A 25,063-nucleotide genomic window follows, 5' to 3' on the forward strand; every position below is an offset into this window, starting at 1 on the left:
AACCTGCGTAGAACTATTGCGGACACCCGATGGATAATTGTAAAACCTTGCCGAAGCGTCCGTTGGAACACTTAGTTGGCACGTGTTCGGTGTAGCAGGCGGCAAGCGGTCCATTGTGTACTGCTCGATGGTATAAGATTTCGTTGTAGCACTCGCGAACAAAATTCGGGGTCACCAGTATGGGTTTAGCGTGGTAGGGTTGCCGATTCCAATGATGCACGCTACACCACATGTAATAAACACTATTTTTATTTCTCGTAAGCACACATATACAGTTGTTTACATTCTGAATTCTCGGTACACGTCCGTACACTTTCACGCGCGACCACAGACTGGGGCAAAGAGCTTGCCAAAAACAAAGATATTACCCGCGACTTGGTCGATAGTCGCCACACAGTTATAAGAGTCGAAGGGTATGAAAGGGAAAAAAAGAAGTTGGGAATGGAGTGAGACAGAGTTGTAGCCTCTCCCCGATGTTATTCAATCTGTATATTGAGCAAGCAGTAAAGGAAACAAAAGAAAAATTTGGAGTAGGCATTAAAATCCATGGAGAAGAACTAAATTCTTTGAGGTTAGGCCCATGACATTGTAATTGTCTCAGAGACAGCAAAGGACCTGGAAGAGCAGTTGAATGGAATGGACAGTGTCTTGTAAGGAGGATATAAGATGAACATCAACCAAAGCAAAATGGGGATAGTGGAATGTAGTCGAATTAAATCGGGTGATGCTGAGGGAATTAGATTAGGAAATGAGACACTTAAAGTAGTAAAGGAGTTTTGCTATTTGGGGAGCAAAGTAAATGATGATGCTCAATGTAGAGAGGATATAAAAAGTAGACTTGCAGTGGCAAGGAAAGTGTTTCTGAAGAAGAGAAATTTGTTAACATAGAGTATAGATTTAAGTGTCAGAAAGTCATTTCTGAAAGTATTTGTATGGAGTGTAGCCACATATGGAATTGAAACGTGGATGATAAGTAGTTTAAACAAGAAGAGAATAGAAGCTTTCCAAATGTGGTGCTACAGAAGAATGCTGAAGATTGGATGGGTAGATCACATAACTAATGAGGAGGTATTGAGTAGAATTGGGAAGAAGAGAAATTTGTGGCACAACTTGACTAGAAGAAGGGATCAGTTGGTAGGACATGTTCAGGGGCATCAAGGAATCACCAATTTAATATTGGAGGGCAGCATGGAGGGTAAAAATCATAGAGGAAGACCAAGAGATGAACACACTAAGCATACTCAGAAGAAGGCAGTAAGTACTGGGAGATGAAGAAGCTTGCACAGGAGAGAGTAGCATGGAGAGCTGCATCAAACCAGTCTCTGAACTGAAGACCACAACAACAACAATGGGTCATTACACTCAAACACATATACAGTTTCCTACAATATACATAATACTCATGGTACATGCCTCTGGATTTGATCATCCCATCATCAACTAACAAAGTATCACTGCAGCCACTAAAGCGGACTCTTAGTGTTCTACCTTTACAGTATCAACAAAACTTTTCTTCTGCATATCTTGGTAGGACTTCCATCTTCTCCTGCCACAGGCAAAAAGACACTGATCACCCTCTTGATTGATGATGTCCACAGCTGTCCTACCAGCCTGCATCAACTGTTAGTTCCTCAAAGAGTCCGGCCCCATGGCACATCAAGTTCCAGCTGATTCTCTCTCAGCTGCTGGCCACAAGCTAACTCTCTCTCCATGTAATGCAGCATTCTTGTAGCTCTGACTGTGGCTCACTGCAGTACCTTAGGCCTGCCAAGGCTATCCAGAATGAGTCAGGCTAGTGCCCCTCACCAGTCCCTTCAATGCTCCCACTCTCGTGAGTCGTTAGCACTGCAGCTTCTGGTAGAGGCTCTAGTAGTCATCGCCACAATCCTGTTCTGCTGTCTGTCACCTCTAGACTCAGCCCACTTTTACCAACAATGTCAACTGTCACTCCCAACCTTGGCCAGACCCTGCACTGACCTCCGGAGATTGTCCACAGGTTTCCCTGGTCATTCTACTGCAGCTAAGATGCTGGCCTCCAGGAGATTTGTAGTGGAACAGGTCACTGACTTCATCTGTGTCACACCACCCTATCTTGCCCTGGAGCAGCGCTGTTGCAACTTACACAACACAAAATTCACCTTTTGACCACACTATTAGCATCGTACAATGAAGCTGCACCAGACAGAGTGAGCAGGAAGAACAATGTGCCATGAATTTCAAATTCATAGCACAAAAGAATAACTGCTTTAATACCTCTGTGCACCTGATAATTAGTCTAATATTTCCTTCTGTAATCCCTATGGGAACAGTACTTAGAGGCTAGTATATTCCTAAATTCACCACTTAGTACTGTGTCTTGAAACTCTTTATTGGCATTTGTCTTCAATAGACTGCCACTGGAGATGTTTTGGTATATTCCTTATCTGCAGTCTACATCTACATCTACATCTACATAGATACTCTCACAAGCCACCATATGGTGCATGGTGGAGGGTACTCTGTACCACTACTGGTCATTTCCTTTCCTGTTCCACTCACAAATAGAGCGAGGGAAAAATGACTGCCTATATGCCTCCATAAGAGCCCTGATTTCTTGTATCTTATCTTTGTAGTCCTTATGCAGAATTAATCAATGTATGTTGGCAGCAGCAGAATCATTTGGCAGTCAGCTTCAAATGCTGGTTCTCTAAATTTTCTCAATAGTGTTTCTCAGAAAGAATGCTGCCTTCCCTCCAGTGATTCCCATTTGAGTTCCTGAAGCATCTCCCTAACACTTAAGTGTTGTTTGGAAATAATGGTAACAAATCTAGCAGCCCACCTCTGAATGGCTTCAATGTCTTTCTACAATCCGACCTGTTACAGATCCCAAACACTCGAGTAGTACTCAAGAATAGGTCACACCATACCCTATATGCTGTCTTCTTTATGAGTGAATTACTCTTTCCTAAAATTCTTCCAATAAACTGAAGTTGATCGTTTGCCTTCCCTACCACAGTTTTCACATGCTTGTTCCATTTCAAATTGTTTTGCAACATTATATCTAGATATTTAAATGACTTGACTGTGTCAAGCAGGACATCAGTAATAAAGCGTCCAAACATTGCAGATTTGTTCTTTCTAGTCATCCACATTAACTCACATTTTTCCACATTCAGAGATTGCTGTCATTCATCACACCAACTAGAAATTTTGTGTAAGTCATCTTTTATCTTCTTAAAGTCATTCAACTCTGACACATTACCATACACCACAGCATCATCAGTAAACAACCACAGATTGCTGCCCATCCTGTTCACCAAATCATTTATGTATATAGAGAACAGCAGCAGTCCTATCACACTTCCCTAGGACACTCCTGACAGTATCCTTGTCTGTGATGAATACTCACCTTAAAGGACAACATACTGATTTATGTCAATTAAGAAGTCTTTGAACGACTCACATATCTGTGATCTTATTCTATATGCTTGTACTTTCATTAGGAACCTGCAATGGGGCAAATCTAGAAATGTGGACTCTGTCTGTTGCCCTTCGTCCATTGTGCACAGTATGTTATGTGTGAAAAGGGCAAGCTGAGTTTCACGCAAGTGATGCTTCCTAAAACCCTGCTGATTAGTGGACATAAACTTATCAGTCTCAAGAAAGTTTACTATATTTGAACTGAGAATATGTTCAAGGATTCTGCAGCAAACCAAAGTTAGGATTATTGGCCTGAAATTTTCTGGATCCATTCTTTTACTCTTCTTATATACTGGAGTCACCTACGCTTCTTTCCAGTCACTTGTGACTTTGCGCTGGGCAAGAAACCCACCATAAATGTAGGCTAGATAAGGGACAATGCCATAGAGTATTCTTCATAAAATCGAATTGGGAATACATCTGGACCAGGTGATTTATTTGCTTTCATATCTTTCAGTTGTTTCCTTATACCAGAGATGCTTATTATTATGTTTTACATATGGGAGTCTGTTCGATAGTCAAATGAAGGTATGTTTGTATGATTCTCCTGTGTGAACAATTTCTTGAAAGTGAAATTTAAATGTTTGGCTTTCATTTTCTTATCTTCGGTTTCCACATCAGACTGGTCAGCAAGGAACAGAAAGAAGCCTTAGTCCTACTCGGCGATTTTACATATGACCAGAATTTTCTCGGGTTCTCTGCCAGATCCTTTGCTAAGTGTGATGATGGTAGTCATTGTACACTTTGTGCAAAGATCTTTTCACAGATGCACAAATCTCTATTAACCTTTGCTTGTCATCTTTTGTGCATTCTTTTTTGAACTGAGAGTGCAATAGACCCTGCTCCCTCACTATGCTCTGAATTTAGTTATTAAACCATGATGGGCCTTTTCTATCCTTTAACTGCTTACTGGGCACAAACTCTCCAGACCACAATTTACAATCTGCTTAAACTTTGCTCTTATCCATCTACATCCCTCTTACTGGAACCAAGTGATGTCAGTTCACTGTCTAAGTGAGATGTTAACAACTACTTATCTGCTTTACCTAGCAGTCGGAGAAGTATGCAGCCAGACAAGAGAGCTACGGCATGCGAGCAAGAGCATTGCTCATGTGGCATTCTTGGTTCTCCCAGCCTAAAGTAAAGAATTTTGTGATTTCACTGTATTCTAGTTTATCTAATTGAATGAAACAGACATAACACACTTACTATAAAAAGCTTTGGGCAAGAACTGCAAATCATATCATGTTGACACATCATTTATTGCAAAACATCTATCAACATAACAAAACAAAGTTTTATTGCTACCACTGGCATGTCTTAATCAAGTCAGCAAGTTTTCCTCTTGTATTTGTAGTTTTTGGGTTTTGTGACTGGGAGGAGTCACTGACTTCTTTGCAATCACACTCAAAATTAAATACGAGTTCATGATTGAGCTTGATTTCTTTTTCTTAATCTTCATTTGATAATATTTGCATTCAGTGGAGAATATACCTTTAAAGCCAGCTTCAGTCTCTGTAAGGAGAGAATGTATTTTAAGCTCCTTTTAAAGTCCATGTAATTAATTATAAAAAAAACAAAACCTGGCTGGATCAAGGACGAGAAAGGAAACAGCCATGACCTGCTTAACAAGCTTTCATTGCATTGGCCAAAAATGACTTAGGAAACTGGCGGAGAAGATAAATCAGGGTGGTCTGGCAAGGATATGAAACTCATTTGCAATATGAATCCACTGGCTTAACCACTGCACCACATTTTTCAATGGAAAGTAAATTCTGTATCCATGCTAGTGGCCCACTCTTCACTCTTATACTAAGTGTTTGATATGTAAAAAAAGAAGTTCTGTTACTGTGACCTTCTGGGGATTGCCTTTATTAAAGTTAGATGTCTTAAAACAGTATTTTAACACTTTTTTTAGATGAGGTACTGGTATGTCATACCGGCACGTACTGCTACATATCAAGAACTGCTTATAATTATACAAAAATTCAATCAAAATTAATGAAAAACAAATTACAGCTATAAAACAGAACAAAATGAATGAAATACTTATGTTGTGAATGTCTTATGTTACAGCTAGAAGCAGTATATCTCAAATCAGATAAGCTAAGCAAATGGTACAAATCATTAAGGATTGACTCATTTAGGTAAGTAAAATTCTATGATGAACTGTTCTTCAATCTTCCCTTGTGATGTAAGGAAAGTGGTTAGAATTTGACATTCAGATAAATGTATGTAACTAATTCTTATTTCAATCACCATGTTATTAAATACACTTCTGCAGACAGTGCCTTTTAAGGAAAGGATTCACACATATAAGAGGAAGTTAAGATCTTGAAGTAATGGGTAAATTTGGGGTGGGACACTGACTGATAAGTATTTTATGTGATTATACTATGATATATTAAAACTTGTTTTTCCTCCATGCTCGATTAAATAAGTGCCCACATTAATTATCTATATCAGTAACAATATAAATGATATTTCATTGAAAATTCATAATTACTTTCTAAGCCAGTAAACAGCTAATTTTATTTCAATGTTGAAGTGCAGTTAGACATTTTAGTTAAAGAGCAGTCAAACTTTTGAAGTACTGATATAGGTTTTTTTCATATTTCTGTTGACTTCTGTTCTTCATAACCTTAACTACTTTTCAGTGAAGGCAGTGTTCTAGTGGACTACATAGTTGAATTAAACACAACTGGGAAACAAATAAACACTCAAGAAATTAAAAACCTATTCCATGATAGTCTGATTCAAGTTACAACTGTGCCAAAGGATAACAACATAGATGACCCGGAAGTTGAACCTGAGGCAGAACCAAACAAGCTCAAATTGGGAACATTCATTGTGGACCCAAAATACACTGATTTCATTGGTGAGTATAAGGATTTCTATGATTCATAGTGGAGATAGTCATTGTCATCCTCTTCCTGAACCTCACCTAACGTATTGTTGAAATTTGAGAATTTTACATATCTTCTGACATACACTTAACATGCTAGTACCATTTAGATTGATACATCTGCAAATCATGTGCCACTTCTTCAACATGCCACTGTTTCACTGTATTTTCACTTCTTTCCTTGCCCCTCAATCATATTATATAAGAATGTCATCTGTCATCTGTCTATTCTGGCTTTATCATTTTGACATAGATTCCAACACTTGTTTTGTTATAAAAAGCCAGTGTTCATAAAACTTATGGAATCTGATTTTTATTTGATTTCTTATTTGTTTGGCAAAATTTTATTTTAACATTTTTTTTAAATTTATTTTATTTGGTAAGATCCTTCTCTATGTCTGGTTGATATGTAAATTGTGAAACATGTCTACCCGAATTAACAATATCTGTTGTCTGTTTTACTATCTAGTAATTGATTCAAATTTTTATTCTTGGAGTTGCTGTTATTGCCTTTGTTTTTATTTCTGAACTGTTCATACTGTACCTTTCTTGAAGTTGTAGTCATTGCCTTTGTTTTTATTTCTGAACTGATCATACTATACCTTTCGAAAATATTTTGAAACTTTTCATGCAGATCTTTGTAAATTGGTTTACTTTCAGCCACTAATATATAGTTGCCTGGAAATAATAATGTTGACAGAAATGTTTTGTCAATTTCTGCATCAGGGTGGATTTGTTTCTTTTAAATTTTGGATTATTTGATTCATATAGATAATAAATAACAGCTGTGAGAGACCACAATCTTGTTGAAGTTCTTGATTAATTTCTGTGTGTTCTGCATATGTTCCATGAGGTTATTTAATTTTTATGTGTGCAGAAAGGTATACAATTTTATTGTATTTGTTAAATTATTTGCAACTTGATAATTTTCTATTAATTCCCACATCATATATCATTTGACATGGTCATAAGCATTTTCAAAAGCAAAATCTGGGGTGGGTTTGTGTGTGTTAAATCCCTCTGTTTTTTTTAATTAACTGTTCAACCTTAAATATGAACATCCCCTTTACTAAATCCACATCAATGACATTTGTTTTTTGGGTGATAAATGATCCAAGGCATATTTCTCTGCCTAATGGTTCATCTTCCAGTGTTGAAGACACCATCAGAGCTATAATGACTCAGTAAGCAGTTATAGTCTTAAACAAGCTTTGCAAGCCATATATATTCATGCACTGGCCAGTTCATGAAATCATCAGAATGCTGCCTAAGACCAAATTATGCTGACATGTGTTATGGTGCTTGAAGAGTGGTAGAGTTGACACTGTTTATTTCATTCATATGATTGATGTTTTCAAAATCCATGCTGGTTGGCACAGAGGGGGTCATTTTGTTCAAGATACCTCATCAGCATGGTACTCAGAAGATGCAGTATTGACACATTGTTTTAGTGAACAAGAAAGGTGCACAAATCTTTAAACATTAAAACAACCTATGGCAACTGCTTATTACTCCAGGAGTATATAAAATCCCTTGCACAAGCAAAGCAACTTGTCTAATTTCAAGCCTTCTTCTTTTCTGTTGAAATTGTTTTTGTAATTTCAGTTTTTAAGGTTTCTCTGTACATCTGCCCACTTCCATAGCTCACTGGTCAGTATGTTTGGCTGCTATGTGGCAGACACTGATTTGATTCTCAATACTGCTAGGCATTTTCCTTGGTGGGACAACTGGCATGGGATGCACTTAGCCTCACGATGCAGGTTGAGGGGCTACTTGAGTGAGAAGTAGCGGCTCCATGGGTTAGGAAGGCAACAATGGCCAAGGGAGTAGTGTGCTTACACCATGCCCTTCCATACCACAGCCAAATGCAGACAGTGATAAGGTGGTTGGTTGGTCCCAACTGGCACTTCTGGGCCAGAATTGGATTTTTGCTTTGCTTGTGCGAGGGATTTTATATACTCCTGGAGTAATAAGCAGTTGCCATAGGTTGTTTTAATGTTTAAAGATTTGTGCACCTTTCTTGTTCACTAAAACAATGTGTCAATACTGCATCTTCTGAGTACCGTGCTGGTGAGGTATCTTGAACAAAATGACCCCCTCTGTGCCAACCAGCATGGATTTTGAAAACATCAATCATGTGAAACCCAACTCACACTTTTCGTACATGACATACTGAAAGCTTTGGATCAAGGCAATCAGGCAGATGCAGTGATTCTTGATTTCTGAAAAGCATTTAATGCAGAATGACACCTATGCTTATTGTCAAAAGTATGATCAAATGAAGTATCAAGTGAAATTTGTGGCTGGATTGAGGACTTTTGGTAGGGAGGACACAGCATGTTATCTTGGATAGAGAGTCATTGTCAGATGTAGAAGTAACTTCAGGTGTGCACCAGGGAAGTGTGTTGGGACCTTGCTGTTAATGTTGTATATTAATGACCTTACAGACAATATTAAAAGTAAAATCAGGCTCTTTGCAGATGATGTGGTTATCTATAATGAAGTACTATCTGAGAGATGATGCATAAATATTCAGTCACATCTTGATAAGATTTCAGTCTGGTGCAGAGATTAGCAATTTATTCTAAATGTTCAGAAATGAAAAATTTTGCACATCATAAAACGAAAAACTGTAGTATCCTATGACTATAATATCAATGAATCACTGTTGGCTGTAGCACATTGTAGGGATATGAAATGGAATGATCACATAGGTTCCGTTGTGGATAAAGCAGGTGGCAGACTTCCATTTATTGGTAGAATACTGAGGAAGTGCAATCAGTCCACAAAAGAGATTGCTTACAAATCACCTATGCAACCCATCCTAGAATATTGCTCAAATGTGTGAGACACATTCCATATAAAACTAACAGGGGATATTGAATGTGTACAAAGAAGGGCAGCATGAATGATCACAGGTGTCTTTAATCCATGGGAGAGTGTCACAGAGATACATCTAAATCTGCTTAGACATTCCTCAAGCAACCATACAGTGTGTGGCGGAGGGTAACCCTTACCACTAAGATGCTAAGGGAACTGAATTGGCAGACTCTTGAAGACAGATGTAAACTATCCCGAGAATGTCTGTTAACAAAGTTTCAAAAACTGGCTTTAAATGATTATGCGGTGAACACATAGTGTGTAGTGGGGCGATCACTCTGTTGTATAAGTAATTCAAAAGCCAAGATCGCTTAAACACTGTTTATTGGATAACCGGTTTCAATGCACTAAAGGTGCCATCATCAGATCTTAATGGTTTATAAATGTTAATCTACATTCAGATCAACACACTAAAGGTGCCATCATTGGATCTGAATGTAGATTAACATTTATAAACCATTCAGATCTGATGATGGCACCTTTAGTGCATTGAAACCGGTTATCCAATAAACAGTATTTAAGCAATCTTGGCTTTTGAATTACTTCTTTAAATGATTACTCTAGGGATATTCTAGAACCCCCTATGTGTTGCTCACATAGGGATCAAAGGATCGTGTGCATAAGATTATAATAATTACTGAATGCACAGAGGATTCAAACAATCATTCTTCCCGTGCTCCATATATGAATGGAACAGGAATAAACCCTAATAATTGATACAATGGGATGTGCCCTCTTCCATGCACCTCATGGTGGTTTGCAGAGTATAGAGATAGATGTAGATGTAGATGCGATGTGTGACTCTTTTTATGAATTGTAGTTGACCTTACCTTTAGTCAAATCTTTTTCACTAGAAGCTCCAGATCTCTGGGGGTGTAGTGCCCTATTCATCTTACTGCTAAAGTAGCTGTTTCATCTGAAGACAGGTCTCAAATGATCAAGCTCGTACTCCAAGTACTGCAGTTCATAGGTTTTTTCAGCCCAGTCCACAAATGTTTTGATCACTCCACTTATCTGCTTGGTATAGTGATTAAAATTTCTGTGAAGGTATCTGTCTGTGTCAGTGGACTTGAACAACAAAAATTGAAATTTGACATTCTTCCTTTTCTTCCGCAGTGAACTTTATATTAGAACTAGCTGGGTACCTGGCACTGGTGGGGTATGTATATATTCCAACCTTCTATTAGATCGTCTCCTCTTTCCCCCTCTCTCTGTCCATCTCCTCCTTCACCCCCCCCCCCCCCCTGTCTGTCCATGTCATCCACCCACTCTGTCCACCATATCCAGCTTCTCCCTCCCCCTCTCTCCCCATCAATCTGCTCCTCCCCCCTCTGTCCATCCCCCTCTGACCATCTGCTCCTTCCCTTTCTGTCCATCCTCTCCTCCCCCTCTAATTCCATCTCTTCCTCCCCTCTATTTTTGTCCACCTTCTCCTCCTCCCTCTTTCTGTCCATCCCCTCCTCCATTTCTCTCTGTGTATCTCTTCCTCCCCCATCTCTGTCCATCTCCTTCTTTCCCCTCCAAATTTGGTTGGAATTGTTCCAGGGGTTAGGAGGGCTTCTTACATGTGGCTCAACATGTGTATGCATGTCAGATATATTTCTAATATGTGTAAAATATTTTACACATACTTGTACACAAATTTCAACTGTATCTCTAGTGAATTTCATCCTGCAGTTTTGTTTTCATGTAGCTCAATTTTTATGACATCATATCTTCTGAACTATGTGCTGTATAATATACAATTTTGCATGTACATTCAGTTCTATATTTGAATACTGTATGCAAAATGCAGTTTGAATACAATTAGTGACAAAGACATAATAAATTAAGTTTCATGCATGATGTGGCAGTTTTTCATGAACCTCAAGGTCTATGATGTCATTTCTCCTGAACTGTGTGTCATACAACAATATATATTTGTATATATACATTCAGCGACATATGTAGATACTATCTGCAAAATGTGTTGTGAATAGAGTTAGTAATAAAGAAGAAAAAAATTAAAATGTCATGCATGATGTAATAGTTTTTTATGGATCTCAGTATTTGACATCATATCTCCTGAACTAGGTGTCATACAATGATATATTTTTGTTGGTGCAACAAAATGAGAAATTTAAATGACATCTATGATGCAACAGTTTTTCACACATCTCAGAGTTTGTGACATCATATCTCCTGAACTAGGTGTCATACAATGATATATTTTTGTTGGTGCAACAAAATGAGAAATTTAAATGACATCTATGATGCAACAGTTTTTCACACATCTCAGAGTTTGTGACATCATATCTCCTGAACTATGTGTCGTACAATAACATAATATTTCAGTGGTATGTGTGAATACTGTCTGAAAAATGTGACATGAATGAAGTTAGTAGTAAAGAATTATTCAATCAAAATGTAATGCTTCACGTGGCAGTTTTATTGCACGAACAACAAAAATGTAGTAAGCAATAAACTTTTTTCATTTCTTCAGTTTGTGGGGGTTGTCAGCAAGAAAATGTTTTGTAAAGATTGGAAATTTTGTGTAATGTTTGCAAGTCTCTAAGTACTATCATTCTTAAGTACTGAATGACTAAAGAATGGGTATTTGCGTATTGTGGGGTACGCTGCTTTTTCCTGATCACCCACACCTGTTGATAGGTAGGTGGTTCTTACCCCAACAGCAATGGTTTTAGTAAGCGATATGTGTACCAAGTTTGGTTTAAATCAGTCCAGTGGTTTTGGAGGAGATGTGGATCATAATTGCATACATACACACATAAATACATCCATCCATTTTTATAATATGTATGGATTAATATCATTCAGAAAATTTAGAAATTCTGAGAGTCTATATAATGGAAGTGTCATCAATGTATCAAAACTAAGATAAAGTTTTCTTCTTTGCCATCTGAAGGGGTGCTTCTTCAAATATAACCATACAAAAGTTTGCTGCAATTGCACTGAGTGGGTTCCTTATAGCCGAGGCTTCAGTTTGCTCCAAGAATTTGTTGCCACACTGAAAGTGAGTTGATGTGAGGCGATGTTCAAAGAGATCTGCCACATCCTTTATGAAAATGCTTTCCAACTGTGATATCATCTCATTAAGAGGAATCATAGTAAACAGTGACAAAACATCAAACCTAAGCATAACATTATTTAGATTCAATTTCAACTTGCTGAGCTTGTTTGAGATTTTGACTGGCTTCTTAGTCATTATAGATTCTGATGATGACTCCAGCACTGGAGGTTTTGTTTGTGGTTTTAGGGCGCAAAACTTCTATGGTCATTAGCGCAACACTGGAGGTTGAAACATCATGTAGGTAAATATGTCTTTGATGATGACCTAATGCCAATTAATCACCATGGATGCAAATATCTGCAGTGAAGGCCTACATTTTATGATTAAGGGGAGGTTTACTATCTTCGGCCCCAAAAAAAGTATGTTCATTGAGAATTTTTCTTGGGATGTGTTATAGGTATCAATGTCAAATTTGGTCAAAATCTTTACTGATATTTCCTCTACAAACTGTAATTGTTTTGACTGGAAATGTCAAAGAGCATATGCGGAAGTGTCATCGGAATGAAACAAAATTTCAATGTAGACCTCCACGCGCGGTACATCACAGGTCAGCCGGTTCGCCTGAAATCAAAATTGAATTGATGTTAGTGAAGTATATAAGATTCTTTAGGAGTTATACCTCGCTTAAGTTATCTGTAGAAACAAAATGGCGGCCATTCGAAAAAAATAAGGTTTTTTACATTGATTTTTCGACTTCATCGGCCAAGTAAAAATATTTCTAGTTGATGGGTCAGAATACAAGTGGTACAGCTCCTAGACAATTTAGTTAGCTTTGTCAGAAACAAAGAATCAAGCCAATCAGTTCAGTAGATTTGAATTACCATATCACGCAATAGAACAAAAATCATTTAGAGAAAAACGCGTTTGAAGTTTTGACCACATATAAATGCAATATTATGCAACTTACGTTCAATCTGTTATTCTGGGCCCATAAAATAATTCTTCCTCTTTGTCACAGAGGGCGTTCTGCTTGATCTGGGCCATCCTGCACTGTTCCAGAGCCTCTCATACGGCCGGTGACATGCAGTTTTCAGCCGCTTGAATCCGGTGGTCGTCTGAATGCTTGGAGAACTGCGTCATTTAGAGTCCCAGTGTGACGTCCATTGTTGTCATGGTCTTCAGAATCACTAAACACCCTTTGTTGAGGCTGCTCACTGCCAGAAAAGTTACAATCTCCACAGTCTTTGCACCAGAATGCAAATGATTGGGGGCTAACTTCCAAACACACACTTTCAAACTTCATTTGAATTTTGTGTGTTTCCTTCCAAGCATCAGTACAATAACACATCCTCTGAAAGAAAAAAAACAACAGGTGCGTGGAAAAGGCTGGCTTCAGGCAGGCGCATTTTTTTGTTCAAAAGCGAATAACAAACATTTCCGTTCCGTATTCAGAAAAACTGTTTCAGGGATGGATTCTAAACACTTTTATGGATCCAAAAATGCAATTTTTTAAAAACATAGTTTTTTTAACCAAAAGATAGTAAACCTCCCCTTAATTCAACACTGTTCACCTCCAAGTTTATATTCCATTACTGCTGTTTTTTGTAATATTAGACATCATTAAAGTTTTTATAGGGTGGAGCACTACCATGCCCATGTCAACAAGCTGGCTAACACAAAAGGTGTACTGCCATCTGTACATATTGGTTAGTTTTCATTGAGTGAGGCCTCACACAGTGTGAATACTGTGATGTTTGTGTACATCTGATTATGTTTAGCCATTAATACATGCTCATCTGGGGATAGATTGGGTCTGAAGTTTCAAAGGGTAGCATTTTGAAGGCAGAAGAAAAAAGTGCCAAGGCAAGAACCAAGGGGGAAAAAATCTCTATGATAGTTGGGTTGGGTTGTAAGAGCAGTAGCAGATTTCTTGCTGCCTGCAACAGGTCTTGCAAGGGTAGGTTTTGTTGGTAATGGGTATCAGCTTTGATGTTGTGAAGTGTTGTTACTCAGCGACTGCAGCTGGGCACCGGCATTGGCTTCTTGACCAGCATCAGCATCACTTAAAGTGTTGAAAAAATCTAATATGTACCATAAGTCTTTCCCACTTATTTCCCACTGGCACTCTGTCTACTCCAACAGCTTACTTATTTTTTCATCCTCTTTATGGCTACGTAATCTAACATATTGTGATGGCATTATATCCAGTAGCATCATAAGTTATGTGTTCTTTCTTATCATAACCCATAAGATGTAGCTGTAATCCCATTTGTAGTTTGTTTAGCAGTGTAGTCTTTTTTCAGTTTAAAAAATGAAGAAATATAATATTGCTGAGCTATAATGGTATGTTGTTCTAATTTTTTCACAACTTCAGCTTACTGATTCACATTTAGGAGGACAATGTTTCAAACCTACATGCAGCCATCTAGATTTAAGATTTCCATGATATCCCTAAATCACTTAAGGCAAAGTCCAGGATGGTTCCTTTGAAACCGAAAGGGTGATTTCCTTCTTCATCCTTCCCTAATCCAACCTTGTGCTCCTGTTCCCATTTTTTCTGAATAATGCTCTGTGTGCTTACTTTCTACACTTTCTGAATTTGTCTACTTCAGATAAGTGTCCTTTCAATTTTTAATGGATAAATGGATTATTTGTTCCAAATTCCTGAACATTTTCTGAGTCTTATTCTCTGTGTGCTTAAACTTTGTTTTGCAGGTTTTTTTTATAGGTTTGATAGCTCTTGTACAATGAAATGCATCACCTAGTCTTGGTTTAATATAAGCTTGTAGTCTATCTTGATATTGTTTCTGTAATTCTCCTTGTTCAACTAGTTTAATTTGTATGTATTCCAATGTACTTGTTTTTAGTGTTTCTTGTTTAGGTAATGTTTTAGCAGTCTGCTTTTGCTTATCAGAAGACAGTGGCCAGTACCCTATTTAGCATCTTTATATTGCATTATATCTGGGATGTAAAGCTAGAGTTTCTTGTATAATCATTTGAAGGTTTTAATCCACACCATGGACAAGTAAATATGTGTATTGTTATATGATTAAGAACAAAATTGGATACTCTTAATTTATTACAAGTGCAGAAATCTCTTAATCGAATTCCATTTTGTTTATGTCTGTCCCTCCATGAATCACTGTTTTTCTACACTCTGATTCTTGCAATGATATCTCCAGATTGGCCATTTATGTTTTACTTGATCTATTCTTTCTTGTAATTTATTACAGAATTTTTCTGTTTCATCTCTATTTCCAGATGTTGCTGGATAGACTCCCACTATGTTTTTAAATGTAGTATTGCTGTCCTGTCAGTTACCCATGAATAAAGTTTTGTTTTTGTTTTTTTTTCTGCCAAAATCTTTCATATGTATACCAACTTCTGAAAACAGTGGATTCACATTCAGGGAAACACAGCTCAAATTGTCCAGCCACCCCGATTTACGTTTCCCATGCTTTCCCAAAACTGCTCCAGGCAAATTGTGGGATGACACCTTTGAAAAGGACGAGGCCAATTTACTTCCCCATTCTTTCATAATATGAGCTCATGCTGCCTCCCTAATGACTGTGCTGTCAACGGAATAGTAAACTCTAATCTTTCTTCCTTTCTTTAGTGATTTATATCTCAGCTACAGACTAAATCATCAGATATCTTCTAATTTGTTATTTGAACCTTCCTCTTTCTTTTTTGTCTGTTAAATAACTGTAAAATCTCTGCCAAACCCTATAAAAAGTTTTCCATTTTTTAAATTTATTTATTCCTTGCATGTAATGGGTTGCCTGCTGTGAGTAATCATACTTCCTTTTCCTACTTTCTTGTTCTCATATATATATCCGTCCAGCTGATCATTTCTGTAGTCTTTTGAAAAAGTTGGGAGTCCCTAGTATGGAGTGCTGATACACAGTTAGGCGAGACCAGTGGGTGCCCCTATATCTTTCCTACTGTGGGTAGCAGCTCAGTTAGCCTTTGAAGTCATATCTTCTCCACAACATAGCAATTCTTCCTTTACCAACTCCAAAAAAAATGGGTTGTCTCTTCTACCAGTTTCACTGTGCTCAGGATTGTTCCTCTCTTCCCTCACTTCTTTTGAGGATTCGAAAAACTCTGGAGTACTCTGCCAACAAATCTCGGTATATGTATGTTTCCCTCATTTTGTACCATTCTTAGTTACCCTCACCACTTACCAACCAGCAAGCCAACAAACTTAGACTCTTCCCATGCAACAATAGTAGGCTAATTGAGTGCAAAGGGATAGTCCACGACATTTACTGTTTTCCATTGCCAAGTTTTGGCACTGGATACCTCTGGAGTAAAAGGAAATCCCTTACTACTAGCTTTTTTCTTCAGATTGATTACATAAAGTATTTCTTTTAGCACACACATTTAATGCTGTTACAGAGCATCCTTCTCACATATTTTCATTTTTTTCTTTTTTTTACAAACCATAATAGCCTTAACTGTCTGTATGTTAACACAAATCTTTTCACAGTTATTCCAAAAGTGGTCACACCTGCCATAACACTGGATGAAGAAATGGTACTTCCACAATGGGCAATTGCGGGTATTGTCATCGGACTTGCCTCTCTCCTGTTTGTCATCATATTTGGAGTTACTGTTGTAAGTAGAAGTTATTTCCATGTAATATCTTGTCAAATGTAAAAAAATTAAACCTCTCATGTGTCTGAACAACAAGAAAAAAGTAAAGCTTTTTAAGAATGAAACAGAAAACAGTTTTTGATGATATTCTTTCCTCACTGTTGTGGGCAGCAGTGGGCAAAAATTTCACCATTTAAAATGATGTGATTCAGAAATACAAAAGTTACTGAAAAAGAACATTAATAATAGTGTAATAGACATCTGCTGGTTGGTTGTACAGCTATCAAAACAAACATAACTGAATAACACGTCTTACTCACCATTTACTGGTTGCCTCAGAATCATGCTGTGGTCACAGAGCACAACTTTCCATTACCAACAAAGGTAACAGACAATGTGCATTCAGTAGCACTACCTCTGTAGTGAAGCAAAACTAAGTTGAGAATGAAATAAAATAGAAATTAGCCAACTGTGAATAATCTAGAAAGATCACCATAATCACACATAATAATATGACAGCTTGTTAAATATGCTTGTAAAATTATATGAGGATATCAAATGAAATATTAAAACATACAGACCCAACTAATTACTCACAGTTATGTAGACGAGATAACCCGTAATGGGTTTGCTGTTCATTGTTACTGCCTCTACCATCTGTCTGCCTGACTGTATGTGTAAATATGCTCAAAAATCTCTATATTCCATGGATCAGTTTGCTAACGATCAACCTACCTTGAAATTAATAATTATTCAAGATGAAGTACACAGGGTGACTCAAAATACCATTAACATTTGAACATGCACTAATTCATGGAATAATGTGGACAGAGAGGTAAAACTTGACACAGGTACCTGAAATGGCATGAGGTTTTATTGAAACCAAAAATGAGTGCAAACATCAGCCAACAGATGTCACTGGACATGCCAATTACTGGGTGCAAGGTACATTGGTATGGTACAAAATTGCACCATCCCTAGACTGGCTGATAAACACATGCGGGTAGGGATGACTTTTATGCAGGCTGGCACTCCACCCCACATTGCTACATGTGTAGAAAATCTCTTGAGCACATTGTTTGGTGAGCATCACATGCTGAGCCACCACTTCCATCATGCTTCACCTCCCAGGTCCTCAGACCTCAATCTGTGTGATGATTGGTTGTGAATTACCTGAAATTGCAAGTCTGCTGCAATCATCCAACAACATCAGGGATGTAAAAGACAACACCTGACAGCAGTTTCCATCATACCTACTAATATGCTGTAGAGTACTGTTCTCGGAATTTTTCCTCAAATACAGGTATTGTTGATGAATGATGGCTGACATGCTGATCATTTATTATAAGGAAAATCGTCTTTGCTAAAAATCAGTTGTTATGCTCATTACTGCTTTTGTATCATATGACTTCCATCTGTGGGTCACTTTTTTTTTCCCAAGAAAGTGTGCCAATATTATCTCTCTACCTACATTATTGCATGAAGTACTGAACTTTCAAATGTTAACATACTTTTGGGTCACTCTGTAAATTAACCTTCACTGATGTGAAGAATAAAAACCAGGGATTGGAATGAGTACCTCAACAACTGGTGAATAATTTGTGGGTTACTTCAGGGTTGTCCTTTTCTAGGGTATTAGTAGGGTCCCATGGGAATCCGTAATAATTCAAAACCAAATTACAAAAAAATTATCTTACTAACCATTGCTTCTATAAAGTAACTACGTACATTTTGTGGTAAAAAGGATCAGAAACCAACTTTGCAATAAAAGGTATTCTTACACTTTTCTCACATTCAAAATGGCTCTCATTGGATGAAAAGTTGCACTCATAAACAGTGTGTGTGATAATGACCTGAAGGATAACGTGGCAAATCCAGCAATGGAAATCAAAGCAAAGAACATTCCACTGCAATCATTTTGTTGCTCTCAAAGAATTCACACTCGTATATTACAGACTGTATTGTTCTGACTATTCACAATCTGAATTTCAAGAACTGGAATGAGGCATGTACGTTGTGGTACACATGAAGAAGATAATTACTTTGCCACCGACCAGCATCTACTAAAAACAGTGTACACTTGTGGAAGGAAAAACCAAAAGAATTTTCTGAATTTGTGAAGCAACAAACACAGTGGCAGAAAAAGAAATATGTTTTGTATTTAAAAATTCTGTTGCTGGTAAAGGTACTTCAAATAAAAGTAGCAGTTACGATTTAAATCTAGCCATTACTGCTACTTCCAAAAAAATCTGATATTCTGCACTAAACAAATTGTTACATTCAATCCTGGATTTTCCGTTGTTTCAAACAAACTCCTCAAATGCGGCATTGGGACAATCTCATTGAAAATAAATCCAAGCCTGAAGCTTTAATAGTTAAAAGAGTTATTGACATCATCATCATCATCATCATCATCTCAGCCTTTTCCCATGTCAGGTAGGGTCGGCATTGCTTTGCTGGATCCTTCTCTTCCATAAATGCCTATCCAGTGCTTCTTCTCTGAGCCTCCTTTCTCCTGTAGGTCTCCTGCTACCTTGTCTTTCCATCTCAGTTTTGGTCTTCCTCTTCTTCTTGATCCTTCGATTCATCTTCTTCTTGATCCTTCGATTCATAGGTCTTCAACTCTTCTCCTCACATAGTACTCCCCTCTTCTCTGCACATGTTATTGACATAATTACTATTATTGTTTATAGTAAATTGTAACAACTGAACCCATTGAAAAAGTCACACCCATTATACACCAGATGAGAGAAGACAATGCCTGCAATATAACGAACAGATTATTTTTCCAATTAAATAAATAAATATGTTATAAACAATTTAGCTTATTTAAGTTATCAGTGCCATAACTATGGACTCCTCCACAGAGACACAAATGATCATATCAGCATGAGTTCCTTTCCTTAATATTCCAATAACTTTCAACATGTGTTGAATTGTAGTTGTGATTTATAAAATAGGTCAAGTTAGTGTTTTGATTAGAGTGCCAAAAGTGGCAATTTCTTTGTTTGGTATTTCTTTAAAATTGTAAAATGATGTATAACAGTTTCTTAAGAGATTGGAAATGACTGCAACGATTTTCGTATGTTCTATCGCACATAATTATGTGAAACTGTCATGAAATTTATGAATGATGGTCAGGATTAATGTATCTGCAGTGAATCAAGGAGTGGTCATGTAACTGAACCTTTAAATAACTGTGTGGGGCAGAGCTCACAGTCTTTTGCTTGTCATCTTGCATCTGAAATGTTGGTGAGGTATTTTGTCTGGTACTGGTAATGCTGTGGGCAGTGTGTATACTGGGAATGTTATTCGTGTACCGGGACTTGTTCATTGTAATTTAGCACATGTTGCTGGGTATTACTGCTGCTTCTGCAGAAAGTAGTACAAAATTTACTCTGGTGATATATACTGTTCAATTATTCAATGTGTTATTAGTTTCTGGCCACCATTCACATATATTATGCTTCTCTAAAAAAAAATTAAAAGTGATTTACATAAATATTAAAACAATTCTGTTTTGGGATTTATATAATATTAAAATCATTCTGCTTCAAGCAATGTTATCATACTTCACGATTTTGACCAACAGATCCAACCTCAGTACATGTTTTATTAAATTATTTACTAATGTATCACTGCTAATACAAGGCTTTAGTATTAACATTGTTATGTTGTGTTGTTGGGCTAAAGAGCAATGGAGTATGGCCACCCCCTATTGATGTTAGTGAGCCACACTCAAAGTTAATGGCCATACATTGCCCACACTCTGGAGAACCGTTGAAAACATTATACTACCATACAATGCTGTGTTCCAAACATACATTCTCAGTAATTTCTCCCTGAAATTAAGGCCTATGTTTGATACTAGTGGACTTGTCTTGGCCAGGAATGCCTTTTTTGCCTATCTAGTCTGCTTTTGATGTCCTCCTTGCTTTGTCCCTCATGGGTTATTTTGCTTCCAAGATATCAGAATTCCCTTACTTTTTCTGCTTTGTGTCCACCAATTTTGGTGTTAAGTTTCTTGCTATTCTCATTACTGCTACTTCTAATTCCTTTTGTCTTTCTCCTGTTTACTGTCAACCCATAATCTGTACTCATGAGACTGTTTATTCAATTCTACAGATCCTGTTACCCTTCTTCGATTTGACTCGGACAGCAATGTCATCAGTGAATCTCATCAACCTTTCAGTCTGAATTTTATTCTCATTCTTGAACGTTTCTTGTACTACCATCATTGCATTTTCAGTGCATAGATTGATCAGCAGGCTGAAACACTTCATCCCTGCCTTAAACTTTTTAATCCATGCACTTCATTCCTGGTCTTTTAGTCTTATTGTTTCCTCTTGGTTCTTGTACATATTGTATATTACCCATCTTTCCCTACAGCTTATTCCTTCTTTCTCAGAATTTTTGACACCTTGCACCAATTTACATTGTCAAACACTTTTTCTAGGTTGACAGGTCCTATGAGTGTGTCTTGATTTTGATTTAGTCTTGCTTCCATTATCAAGCACAGCTTCAGAACTGCTTCTCTGGTAACTTTACTGTTCTTGAAGCCAAGCTGATAGTCATATAATAGATCCTCAATTTCCTTTTCCACTCTTCTTTATATTACACTTGCCAGTAGCTTGAATACATGAGCTGTTAAACTGACTGTGCGTCAGTACTTGCACTTATCTGCCCTTTCTATCTTTAGAATTGTAGGGATGATATTTTTCTGGGAGTGTGATGCTACATTGCTTGTCTCATGGGTTCTACATGAGGCATGAATGTCTATGTAAATCCAGGTCACATTGAGAATAGAGCACTACATACCAAATACAAGAGTCTTGGAGCAGTGGATAATGCTTAAAAATTAGCAGAGCATTTACATCTGCAGCACAAACATGTGCTGTAATGGTAGATGTGAGTTATTCAAAACCTGAGCTGCAATATTCAACAGCAGAATTTTTGGCCTACCTACTATGCAATGCTTCCTCTGTCTGGTAATGTTTGTGTTTTCTGTACCATTATTTATATTGCACCCAAGAATTCTTAATATTGGATGAATTTTGGTGATAAGGGACTTAGATGGTAATTAGGATGAAGCTCATTAAAGCACTAATGGGAAATTCAAATGGGAGATGACATGTTGTTAGGAAGAATAACTACTAACCACCACATACAACTGTATACACTTCTAGAGAGACCAGGCATCATCTGGGAGGTGAACAGTGACCATATGAATCAAAATTGTGAACTAACCACAACTCACACACAATTTCCATTACTACTGGTTCCACACATCATTCCGAGCATCTTCAGAAACTACTAGTAGCCACTGTCCACACATTAAATGTATCTGATTCCATACAGCACCAATACCAGACATCATTCATTTTGTACACTTTCTTTGGTTTCAGTAGAATGCCATGTCATTTCAACCATGCATGTCAATTTTTACACTTCCATCTACATTATTCCGTGAAATATTGAATTTTGAACTGAAGTGTCTTACACTGGTGTTGTACACAGCCAGATACATTTTATATTTGTTTGATAGCTATTAAAAGTTACTGAAAATGCTCACATCTGACAAGTAAAACTGGTAATAAAGGAAGTTGTATGCAACTTTTGGCTGCTCCACACTTTTACCTCATTCTGTTCTATGATACTGTATCCATCATGGAGCAATTCATCAATTTGCCACATTTGGCACTCCAGTCGAAACACTAACTTGACCTATTTTATAAATCACAACTACAATTTAATACATGTTGAAAGTTATTGGAACCTAAAGGAAAGGAACTCATGCTGATAAGATCATTTGTGTCTCTGTGGAGGAGTCCAAAGTTATGGCACTGATAACTTAAATAAGCTAAATTGTTTATAACATATTTATTTATTTAATTGGAAAAATAATCTGTTCGTTATATTGCAGGCATTGTCTTCTCTCATCTGGTGTATAATGGGTGTGACTTTTTCAATGGGTTCAGTTGTTACAATTTACTATAAACAATAATAGTAATTATGTCAATAACATGTGCAGAGAAGAGGGGAGTACTATGTGAGGAGAAGAGTTGAAGACCTAGGAATCAGAGGATCAAGGGGAAGAGGAAGACCAAAACTGAGATGGAAAGACAAGGTAGCAGGAAACCTACAGGAAAAAGGAGGCTCAGAGAAGAAGCACTGGATAGGCATTTATGGAAGAGAAGGATCCAGCAAAGCAATGCCGACCCTACCTGACATGGGAAAAGGCTGAGATGATGATGATGATGATGATGATGATGATGAACATGATCATGATGATCATGAACATGATCATGATGATCATGATGATGGTGATGTCAATAACTCTTTAACTATTAAAGCTTCAGGCTTGAATTTATTTTCAATGAGCTTGTCCCACTGCAGCAGTTCCAAAACTGTCATTGGTTTTTCTCTAGCATGCTTGTAATGAGTTTTAATGTAATTTCATTAAAATCATATTAGTGGTGAAGCCACAGGTCCCTCCACATTACCTCATCCCATGACCATGTCACCAGAATGCACTGCTCTTCCTGCCTGGAAAAGTCCAGTGACCAATGGGCCTCACAGGTTGCTAGGCATCTTTGCTTCCACTCAGCTCACCTGTCACTGCCCTCTGACATTTAGCTGCCCCAACGAACATTCACACTGGCCCACAGCCGAACTGTCAGATTCACTCCATCTTACAGCAGTCAAACCAGCTGCTAGTAATGTCACTCTAGTGAATAACAGAGAGTGAGAAAACTGGAACAGAAGAGACGAGATGTGTTGCTACTGAAGCAAGTTGAAAATTAGGTGGACTGGTAAAATATGGAATGAGGAGGTTTTCTACAGAATTGGCAAAGAAGGTAACATATGGAAAATGCTGAGAAGAAGAAGGGACAGGATGATAGGACATATGTTTAGAAATCAGAAAATAGTTTCCATGGTACTAGAGGGAACTGCAGGGGATAAAAACTGTAGGGGAAGACAGATACTGGAATAATGTTGTTGTTGTTGTTGTTGTTGTGGTCTTCAGTCTAGAGACTGCTTTGATGCAGCTGTCCATGCTACTCTATCATGTGCAAGCTTCTTTATCTCCCAGTACCTACTGCAACCTACATCCTTCTGAATCTGCTTAGTGTATTCATCTTTTGGTCTCCCTCTACTTTTTTTACCCTCCACACATCCCTCCAATACTAAACTGGTGATCCCTTGATGCCTAAGAATGTGTCTTACCAACTGATCCCTTCTTCTAGTCAAGTTGCACCACAAGTTCCTCTTCTCCCCAATTCTATTCAGTTCCTCCTCATTAGTTATGTGATCTATCCATCTAATCTTCAGCATTACTCTGTAGTACCACATTTCAAAATCTTCTATTCTTTTCTTATCTAATCTATTTATTGTCCATGTTTCACTTCCATACATGGGCACATTCCATGCAAATTATTTCAGAAAGCGCTTCCTGACACTGAAAATCTCTATTCAATGTTAACAAATTTCTCTTCTTCAGAAACACTTTTCTTGTCACAGTCAGTCTATATTTTAAATCCTCTCTCTTTTGACCATCATCAGTTATTTTGCTCCACAAATAGCAAAACTCATCTACTACTTTAAGTGACTAATTTCTTAATATAATCCCCTCAGAATTGCCTGATTTAATTTGACTATCCTCATTTTGCTTTTGTTAATGTTCATCTTATGAGACTTGAATATATTCAACAAATAATTGAGGACATAGGATGTTAGCACAAGAGAGGAATTGATGGTGGGCCACATAAAAGCAGTCAGAAGACTGATGACTCAAAAAGGAAATTCAAATATTGTCAGTCATTGTTAATTTATGATTAGAGCTTTTTTTTTGTTTGTGTTTTTACTTTTGTTTACCAGGAGATATCTTAGAAATTAGTGACTGTAGAAATTTTGTGTTAGTTGAATCCATATATCTACCAGTACATGATTTTCACTTCTTCTGAACTTTATTGATATATTTTCAGCTTGTGAACCGCCATAAGAACAACAAAAAGAGACAACCTACACCTTTAACAGAAGATATGTTGAATGAATTAAACAAAAACCATATGGGTGGCCTTGATAATTTTGGAGCAGAAGATCTCTATAATATGGAAGATGTATGGAATGACAAACCATATGATAAACCACCAAAGAAGGTAACAATATTTACTAAAAAATTAAAGCTTGTTATTAGGTAAACTTTTGTG

At 37.3% G+C, this 25,063-nt stretch overlaps 1 protein-coding gene across 1 annotated transcript in view; it reads left to right on the forward strand.

Moving 5' to 3' along the window:
- LOC126481872 (mucin-2) overlaps nt 1-25,063 on the forward strand; it is a 265,151-nt gene that overhangs the window by 227,895 nt on the left and 12,193 nt on the right. The window contains exons 8-11 of the mRNA XM_050105831.1: nt 5,536-5,606; nt 6,117-6,337; nt 16,747-16,874; nt 24,839-25,012. Coding sequence (XP_049961788.1) covers nt 5,536-5,606; nt 6,117-6,337; nt 16,747-16,874; nt 24,839-25,012 — 594 coding nt within the window. The remainder of the gene's footprint in view (nt 1-5,535; nt 5,607-6,116; nt 6,338-16,746; nt 16,875-24,838; nt 25,013-25,063) is intronic.

Source organism: Schistocerca serialis, chromosome 5, assembly GCF_023864345.2.
Source record: "Schistocerca serialis cubense isolate TAMUIC-IGC-003099 chromosome 5, iqSchSeri2.2, whole genome shotgun sequence".
Taxonomy (NCBI): domain Eukaryota; kingdom Metazoa; phylum Arthropoda; class Insecta; order Orthoptera; family Acrididae; genus Schistocerca; species Schistocerca serialis.